The 9,917-nt window shown below is 39.9% G+C and overlaps 1 protein-coding gene across 1 annotated transcript; it reads right to left on the reverse strand.

Moving 5' to 3' along the window:
* Positions 1-703: 703 nt before the first annotated feature.
* Positions 704-3,190, reverse strand: LOC122081055 (axial regulator YABBY 1). Its single transcript, XM_042648008.1, has 7 exons — positions 2,740-3,190; positions 2,424-2,579; positions 2,202-2,319; positions 1,560-1,608; positions 1,378-1,453; positions 1,122-1,202; positions 704-1,007 (listed from the first exon to the last, which is right to left on the reverse strand). The coding sequence occupies exons 1-7, from the start codon at positions 2,833-2,835 to the stop codon at positions 939-941; spliced, it is 645 nt and encodes a 214-aa protein (XP_042503942.1). The 5' UTR covers positions 2,836-3,190; the 3' UTR covers positions 704-938.
* Between the last annotated feature and the right edge of the window lie 6,727 nt (positions 3,191-9,917).

The raw sequence follows: 9,917 nt of genomic DNA on the forward strand, positions 1-9,917 counted from the left end.
GGGGGGGGGTGGCTAGAAAAGAATGGAGGTGATGTACATCAAAGATATCCAAGCCAAGATGGACATCTCAAGAAGGCAAAACTGAATACAGCAAATATCGGCATTGCCATCAGCGGACTGAAGTTTATTATTTCTCACATTCCTTTTTGAATCTATAGAATCACAATTGATCATTCAATGGGTGATCAAATATGGAAACTCTTGCATCAACAATATGGAAATTGATGTAATGAAATTAATGTTGTATTTCCCTAGCCTTCATTGCTTAATAGAGCAAGGAACAAAATATGCATCATCAAAAACTTTACCTAGTCCTAATATGCATTTCTATTGCTTTGTTGTTTCAAGAGTCTTTCTCTATCATCATCATCTCTCTCTTTTCGACTTCACTGCTTGTATTCACTAGTAACTTTTCTTCCCAAAAAAATTCACTTGCAACTACTTAGTGATAGTCTAAGCAGCCAAGTTCCAATCTCATTGAATGGCATTTTCTTGTGAAGTTCATTTAATCCTTTTTTACTATTGGAACATATAGACTACATTGAGACTATGGACAATGAGAATATTTCAACAATTGTCATCTTCTCATCTTGTGCTCTTCATGTGCCTTTTATTTGAAGAAATGGCGTTGAAATATAACAATGAAAACCAGAATAGGACCTAGCCCAGATCATTACTGCCAAACTTTGAGAAACGGATGAGGTTTTCTAAACAAGACAGAGCCAGAGATTGAATATCCAATAGAGATGCATACTACAAATCAACACAAAGTCCTTAATTTGCAGGATAAAATTGAAGTTGTTCAAGGCTCAAGACCCTTCCCCATCCTTGACAACATAAGTTAATCGAGACTTAGAGCAATCTCTTCTCCCAAAGGGGGGGGGGGGGGGGGAGAGAGAGAGAGGACAAAGAAAACCTAACAAAGACACTGCCACTTCTTAGTAGGGAGAGACACCAACATTTGCAGAAGCAAAAAACCCATCTTTCATGACAACGTCCTCTCCTTCCTTCACATACCAAAACACAGAAACCGATTATGACAACAAACAAATCAAGGACGGGTGAGAGAGCACAGAGAAGTGTGTGTAGCTAGAAGTAGAGAAGTAGGTGCGTAGTGGTACCTGTTGGCACACATTAGTCTTCTTCACAGTCTGGCTCTGGTCAGGCAGGAGACCAAAGTGGATGTGTGGGAAGTGGGCCCACTGAAATGCAAAACAAAACAAATGGACCCACAAATCAAGAACAGCCAAGAAGAGAAGAAGAAGAAGAAAAAAAAGAAGAAAAAATGAAACCAAACCCTAGTTTCAGAATAAAGATGGAAATTTAAGGAGAAGGCGTTGGACAGCAAATGAACCCTAGAATCTTCTTGGATCTTACGTTCTTTGCAGCTGCGCTGAAGGCCTCTCTGTGAGTTATATCGGGATTTCCGGCCTTGATGCGTTGGATCTCGTCCCTGCAAGGTCAGATAGATTGATAGCTGCATGTCAAGCTCATCCAAAGGGTTTAATAACTTTTTTTTATTATTATTAAATGCTTAAACACTTGTCATTATTACTCACTTGATGAATCGGTTGTAGGCGGATGGGACTCTCTGTCGCTTCTCCGGAGCTGGGGAACAGAACAAGCAGAACAGACAGAAATTTTAAAAACACTTCGCTGACTTTAGTGTAATTCTACTTTCTTACTTCTTCCCTATCATCACTTCATCATCACCTCCATCCATCCCATCCCATCTGAAAAATTAATCTTTTCGTCTTATATGTCTCTGTTATCTATGTTTCCGGGCACAAAAGATACAAAAAGAAGTAGATGATGATGAAATGTCCTCAACCAAAAAAGAACCTCAAAGGGCTAAAATTAGATTAATGGTCTATGATGGGTAACTATATTATGTCTCTAATCAGTGTTTCTAGGGTTCATGTTGCAGAATTTGAAGCAATGTTTTTAGGGTTCAGGGTGATTTTAAAAGGTTTGTAACCCAGAAGAGGAAGAGGTGAACTTTTCAATACTAATTACTGAGGAACAGAGGAAATTATCAACAAAACAATCACCAGAGGTGAGGTTTGTTGGTGTTCCATCCATACAGAAGGTGGAAGTAAGCATCCTGTGGAGACTTTTAGGTACTTGGGCACCATCTCCTTAACGGGTTCCGTGAACAAAACCCTGCATGACATCAAATACAAGAAAGTGAAGCGTCTCACGTCTATTAACAACTGGAGGACGCGGGAGCTCATCGGCACCTCCACGAAAGGAGACCACAGGATCAGTTGGGTTAGGTTGATCAATCAGCATGTTCGGTTGTGGGCTTGGGATCTCTTCCTGGAAGACAACCAAATCAAAATAGTAAACAACTTGTATAAATTTAGTTAATGGATATGAGTGGCATTGACAAGACTTCACTATTCATCCCTTTTTGTGTATACCAGAAGATTATGAGAAGGAGAGAAGAAAGCATGGCCGAGGTGAAGCTGATTTGCTGCAGGCAGAAGTAAACTACGCATGTTGACGGAAAGCAGGTTGGTGCAGTGACCACATCGGACCGTAACTGTCTTGAACATGCTGCTGCAAGGAACACTCACCTACCATCAAACAGAAAAAAACCTTACATGTAAGATATGAAAGATAAAGAGTAACAAAGAAAGAAACCCTAATAATCTAATTGGGCTAACTGGTGCAAGTGTTTGGTGGATGGAAGACAACATATAAAGAGGAAAAATGAACTCAAAAGAATTTGGATACCGCGAGGACGGTGTCGCAGAAGTTGCAATGGACGTAACAGAGCTGGTCGGAGGGAGAGATGTGGTCCAATGTAAAAGGAGAAGAAGATGATGACATCTTAGTTTTTCCCTGATTGGACTGATTGATTGATTGATTGATGGGCTTTTGATTGATTGACTGATTGACTGATTGATAGATTGACAGATCAACCTCCTCGGATATGCTCTTCTGCCAAGTGAGAGGGGGAAAGAAAGAAGCAAGAAAGTTGGGGACTTGGTGGTGGTGGTGGTGGTGGTGGGGGAATGGGGTTGGACCTTGGTGGAAGAAAAGTAGAAAGAGAAAGGAAGAGGAAGAAGATCTACTAATAGACCCCAGTGGTAGTAGTAGATATAGGAACACAGAAAGAAAAGCTTCTATTTTTTTTTTTTCCCTATCTGAATTAATCTTCTTGTTCTTGCTGGTTTATAGCCTAGTTTTGTTCATACATGTAGCCATGTAGGTGTATGTATGTACAAGACTAGGAGTGTAGACTGTAGAGGGGTGAGAAAAGGCATCATTGAGCTACCTAGCTCTAACATACGCCAGAGGTTAAACAGCAAGAAACTGTGTGGATGCCATTCCCTATGTTGAGAGTCTGTGTTAGAGAGAGAGAGAGAGAGAGAGGAGCAGAGCGGCAGAGGTGGGGGAGAGGAGTAAGAAAGGGACGTGTGCATGGGGTGATTAGCTTTCGCTCATTCACCTGTTGTTTTCAGAGTTAAGAGGGGGGGGAAGGAGAAACTTGGCCTTTCTCACTCTCCCAATCCAAATGACACTCTTGTGACTCGCGGGCAATAAGCTTACAAAACAACATCATCCCCGGCTCCGCCTCCTTAGGGGACTGGGGAATTCACCATCTCCAAGATTTATTTCCACTTCACTAATTTCTAGCTTCCTTCCCTCATCCAACTATTTCTCTGCCAAAATAACCCCAAAAAGCATACTCTTACAGATTTGACTACTCAAACTTACCAGCTTACCTTACCCTGTTACCCATCTCTCTCTCTCTCTCTCTCTCTCTCTCTCTCTCTCTCTGTGGCTGGCAGTGGCACACACACACAAATCACACATACGTATTCAAGTCAGTAAAGTAGGACAGAGATCCTCTTCTTCATTTGCCCATTGCCACCTTTGTCCTTTGCTAAATTCCATTTCCTATTATTTTATTTTGGCCTATGTGGCCTAATTTAGTTAGGCCTTAAACAGTTTCCTTTCCACTTTCCCTCCACACATTTTTAGGGTTTTCCTTTCTTACTCTGATAAATTTCCTCTTTCAGTCTATTTTGTTACGAATGTAGCCCAACTTCTTTGAAAAAACAATGGCTGCCATTCTCTTACATGGGTTGTTCGAAAACCATCACCATCTAATCCCACATGTAAGCCATGGTTTTCTTTCTTCCCTAAAATTGCCCTAAATAGTAAAACTTTCACTCACTGATCAACTCCACTTCCAGCAAACTAGCTTGGAAACAGAGAAGATCAATCTATCACTATTTTTATTTTATTTTTCCTCATAATAACTGATGTTCACTGTGTGGGCCGACTCACAAACAGTTCATTATTTTTTCCACATAATACTTTGAATGATCCCTATATAGTCTACTACATGTTTGATTTATTGCTCCACATAGTCTACTTATTGTTTGAACTTTATTGAGAAGATTATTAATTGAAGACTCTGCCACAAAACCCATACTAACTTTGGGCTACATAATTCATCAGAAGCAAGATAACATAGATAACAGTTCCACTGGGTAGGAAAATGGGGGATGCCTGTTGAATGGTACACCATCTTCCTTTCTGTTTTACCAGACTCGATTGATGAGACCTTAGACTTCCCAGAATGTTTCTAGGGCTGTAAGGCAGAGACCCTAAAATCTGAACCATTAAGGACAAAAAGTTATCTATTTTTACTGTTAGGAGATCCAATAATGGTACATGTATAGGTGTTGTTTACTGTTTCTACAGCTCAAAGCCTTGACTGGACTGGACTGGACTGCACAGTTGATCAGTGATTAAATACTGGGTCGCTTGGAAATGGGTGGAAACCCATAGCAAACACTTTGAAGAAAAATGATGAATCTGATCACAAGAGACACAAATGATCATGAAACAGAACCAGAACCACTACAACAAGAACTCCTCCTTGATCTCTCAGTGTGATTGTTTCCCTTCCATCTCATGATATATTGTGTAAATTAATAACAGAAAATGACACTAGATGTTAATTGGGTTTTTGTCGTGTACTTCGTCTCTCTCCTATTGCAATTTCAGTGTCTGGCTCTGCTCATGATCTTCGTAGAATGGATCCCCATGCTTAGCGCATGCATGCATACATGTACGGTTGGGGGAAGCTATCCTGGCCCTGCAAAAGCCTGTGATGTGGTATCGCTACTGTTGGCTAGATTGTGGGGATCTCTGTCTCTCTCTCTCTCTCTAGAGGCATGGTGTGGTGCGGGAGTGTTGGGTGGTGGTGGGGTAGAATCCGATAAAGGTGAAAATGAATGAACTGTAGTGTCTGATATCAGCCATAGCGTGGTTTGCTTCCTCTGTGACAATATATGTACGACCCGGTTGGGTTTAAGGGATGGCTAAATGGAATAGATACCCCACTCCACCGTCCCCCTCACATTCATGGTAATTGGTAAGTAGCCTGGAGGGATTGTTGCTATAGACAAATATGAGATCCATTTGTTTCAACAACGACATTAACAGAAACCCCACAAAAGGGATATGAGATAAAGAAGGGGTAGAAGAAGAAGAAGCAATAGGACAGCCATACCCTTGGAGGCCAACTATCCTACACCTAAGGTCAATTCAGAATGAGACAATGCCCAAAACTCGGATGACTCGGCCTAACCTGCAACTATATGACTCAGTTACTATCCTGGTGGAGGTGGGATGCCTTAATAACAGTTTGTACTAGGCTAAATACTTGAGCTGTCTCAAGTTGGTGTTAAGTTGAAACAACAACTAGGAGGCTATGGAGTGAGAGTACTATGGGACACACGTAGTTCACATGTTATAACTGAATTCCATGTAATTATTGCTGACCAAATGCAATCTAATCTGACTCAATCTACTTTCTGTTATCAAGTAGTAGTAGCTCTTGGGTCTTCACTAGTCTTCACTCTTCAGCTTAAACCTTCAGGTCCACAACTTGTACTTAGTTCTATTTTTTTCCAAACCAAATTAATTTTAGAAGGGGAAGGGTCGGTGCTTTTCGCATTAAATAAAAGGAGGAGATGTCAAATGGTCCAAACGGAGCCTTTGTGATTATTCTTTTTCAGTGGTCTTGATGCTGTCCAACTAGATTGAGTTTCGAGCTTCAGGGTAGGGAGGATCTCCCAAGGTCATAAGCCCAGCAACCGCATATTGGTATGGAAACCGATATTTGGTTTGGTTTTGGGCAGTGTTAGCGTGATCCAAAATCAGACCAAGTCCCACCTCATCGTTTTTGAAATCAGTACTCGTATTGTTCTAGTTCCTATTTGATTCTTACATGGTTCAGTTCTGGTTTTTGTACTCGATTTATAATATATATCTAGTATAATATAGTAAGAAAAATGAACCCTAATGCCCAAACTGATGCAGGCATGAAAAGACCTAGCCAGCGTGCCCTCCACTGTATATGCCGATTATGCATGCTTTCGGATAGGGGTGTCAATTCTTAAACCGGACCGGTAAAATTGGCCGGACCAAACCGATAATAACACTGACCAAACCGAATCGAAGCCTTATTGGTTCGGTTTGGTTTGGAGTATTGCAACCCCAAAACCAAATCGAACCACACCGAAAACCGGATGAACCCAAAACCAAACCGAAACAGGCTCAAAACCCGGACCGGAACCAAACCGGTTAGAAACCGAAACACTCCAAAATTCATTAAAAAAATCAAAATTTGCATAGTTTTGTATACATTTGTATGGAAAGTCCAATCCAAACTAGACCAAAAACCAAAACCAACCCGGTTACAAATCGATTTAAGAAACAGAAGACAAACCGAAATCAAACCGCACTAAAACCGAAACCAAATTGAAATCAGAATTTTCTTATTGATTCGGTTTCGGTTTCAACTTTCTCACACCAAAATTGACTCAACCCGGACCGAAACCAACCCAGACCAACCGATTAACACCCCTTCTTTCGCACATCCTGGGTCGACTGGTCTATTGTTTCTTATGCCGTTTCTTATGCCATATCGGCAAAGTTCTGTTGCCCAATATAATGCTATATTATAATAAATTAATAATATAGTGTATTAATATGTTATAGTATATTAGTACTCAAATTCGATTCGATTTCAATTCTAACTATCGGTTCCTATGTTGGAACCGATAAGTAACCAAGTTCCACCTCGGTAGTCTTCCCTAGTTCCAAATCGTAATCAATTTCTATTATGTTCAGTTCTGGTATTTAGTCCGATCTGACTTTGGTTTTAGATTCCTGCACCACCACCACTACCTTTTTGCCATCAGTGATACATGGCACTCTCTGGCCACTGCATTAACTCCCCAACTTTGAGCTATAATTTCCCATCAACAGTTACATAGACAAACAGTTCTGATAATCTGACAAAGCCAACTCAAAAGCATTACACATTTATATGTTTTGGATATGAATTTTTTTTTATGACTTTAGGGTTATATGACTTTTTTGCATAATATGCAATTCATAATACTTGTTTACTCACATTGTTAAATTCTATCTGTGCATAACTCACCGACTCACTTCAATATATGAGATGCAATGCAGACTGTCAGAATTTAATGATCTATATTCAATCTCCTTGTACTTTACATTGACTTCCAAGTCTTCTCATAATTTCCATCAGTTTAGTTCCTTTGTTTCAAGTACAGTCCCACCCTATTAATTAAGGTCTGAGTATTAGTTCAGACTATATGTTTGGATGCCAAGAAAAGAAAAAAAAAATACAATAAAACAATGATTTTTATATATATTTCTCTCTTCAAATTCCTTTTTTTTTTTCTCTTTAATTTGTTCCTTTCTTTTCTTGCCATCCAAACATTAGCCTCAAAGAAAACAGAGTCAAATTTCTTTGAAGTGTGTGGTACAAGGGCGGTGCACCGGTACCTATGCTTTAAGTGACTTATTTAAAGCTGTGTCTATGTGAACTAACGTTGCACTAGTGCATCCTTTTTTCATTCCTGCTAGGACATAAAGCAAACACAGAGTAAACAGCTTTCCCATACCAAAGTACCAAACATCCCAATTGACAATTAAAATAGAGGAAAAGCTTTTGAGTGTTATTACCAGCACATGCTTAGAGTGAGTGAGATAACAAAACTTCCATTGATGAGGAAAGTTGCATTTCTAACTCTTTCTGCTGGTTTCTTTGCTCATCTCTCACCATCTCTATGCAAAACTTTAAGTATACTATGTTGGGTCAAGACCCGACATTTGTTGGTCCAACTTAATGGGTCTCTCCTTTTCCTTTTTTCTGTGAGAGAGTTAGGAAAGAACTACTCAACCACCACTTAACTCTGGGATCGGTTGAGGATTCACTTACCATAAGAGGCTCTTAAACTTAAAAGATGACTTATTTATCAATAAAGATTACATTGAAAACACTCTTCATGAGGTCATCAGGTTGACAGATCCAGAGGAAGTTTCGGAAAAGCTGGAGAGGAGATACAAGTCCAAGTCCAAGTCCAACTAGTATGTTGTTTATGAAGAAACAATAAAATGACCTTTGGTTGTCAGAGAGAGTGAAATTTGAGGTACACTTGGATGATTTTAATAGGATACTAACGGAATTGTCAATCAATTTTACACGTTAAGATCAAAGAGAAAGACAATACATTTTTTTCATATTGGTTTTACTACCTCTTTCATTTTATCAGATTGTGACTATACTACTGTTTAGTAGGGATATTTTCAAACTTGACGAAATTGTTATAGTTTTGCTGATTCTTCAGGCACAGTGGAAAAATAGCAACAACGGGCATCAGGAGAGAGTAATGCCTTAGTTAATGGTGGTGGCAATGGCATAAGTAGATCCAATGAGAGATAGGAGAAGTTTGGAAAGTACAAGAGTCAGCTCCAAGTTAAAAGGTCGCAAAATAACTTGTTATTATTGCAAAAGAATGAGGTTATTTAAAAAGGAATTGTCCAAGGTGTAAGAAGGATAAAAAGGAGAAAGGAGAGATGAGAAGAAAATGGAGATAAATCACCAATTAGGTTGTCATGGAAGGTTCTTAAAGTGATGGAGATATCTTTCTTACTAATTCATCAAATACGAAAGTTCCAGATTAAAATGTAGATTATGGTTGTTCATTTCATATGTATGTGATTATGTTGGTGAGATGGCCATCCGGCCTCATCACGGAACTGCTGTAACGGTCGCTCCGTTACGGAAGGAATAATTTCAGGAGTAACGGCAGGGCGATTCCGCTGATCGGAAAAGATCCGTTGTTCAACGGATCTTTGGACTCTATCTCTATAAAAGAGTGAAACGTAAAGTTGGAATGATATCTGATCTAATGCGTCAGTCGGAGCCCTCCCAATCCTGGAAACCTTCTTTGTCTTTCTCATCCTCTGTTCCTGAAACTCCTCTACACTGGTATCAGAGCTACGGTCGAGGTCTAAAGCACCGCCGATAGCTAAAGCTTGGGCGATCAGCGCCGATTGGACAACCCTGCGTAACTGAACCCTTGGCTTGTAACTGATCTTTTTCTCAATAAGAGGTCAGACGGCACCGGTTTCGTCCCAGGCAAGCAACGGCGATTACAACACTCTCAACTACTTGAGTTTCTGAGGATCGAGCTGCCCGCCGGTGGCTGAACTTGAGGTTTTTTTTCTCTCACTCCATCTTGATCAGAGCCGTGAGAGCAGTAAGCACCGGTCACTGCTGATCTTACACGGCCGACCATTCTGACACCGCCGACCCTATTGCTGAGAAGTTTTCAAAGGGATCACCTTTGCTGCAGGCACCACAACTTTCTTTTTAATTTTATATATTACTAGTTGCTTCCAACAGGTAAGTGCAACTCCCCCATTTCAAGATATTGTTTTTTTATTCATCCTCACATCACTCCACCGTATAAGTCCCACTGATTTATTACTTTAGAATTAAATATTTCTTGTCTTTATATGTGAGGATATTAGTTGTTTATATCATACTAGCTGAATTGGTTTAAAAA

This window comes from Macadamia integrifolia, chromosome 6 (assembly GCF_013358625.1).
Source record: "Macadamia integrifolia cultivar HAES 741 chromosome 6, SCU_Mint_v3, whole genome shotgun sequence".
NCBI lineage: Eukaryota > Viridiplantae > Streptophyta > Magnoliopsida > Proteales > Proteaceae > Macadamia > Macadamia integrifolia.

Bases quoted from the DNA above. Each gene is read 5' to 3' on its own strand.
- LOC122081055 (XM_042648008.1), bottom strand. From the start codon at position 2,835: ATGTCATCATCTTCTTCTCCTTTTACATTGGACCACATCTCTCCCTCC. The intron at 2,580-2,739 runs GTATCCAAATTC...GTTTGATGGTAG, and splicing joins TCTGCGACACCGTCCTCGCG to GTGAGTGTTCCTTGCAGCAG. The intron at 1,203-1,377 runs GTAAGATCCAAG...TTTGCATTTCAG, and splicing joins TCAGCGCAGCTGCAAAGAAC to TGGGCCCACTTCCCACACAT.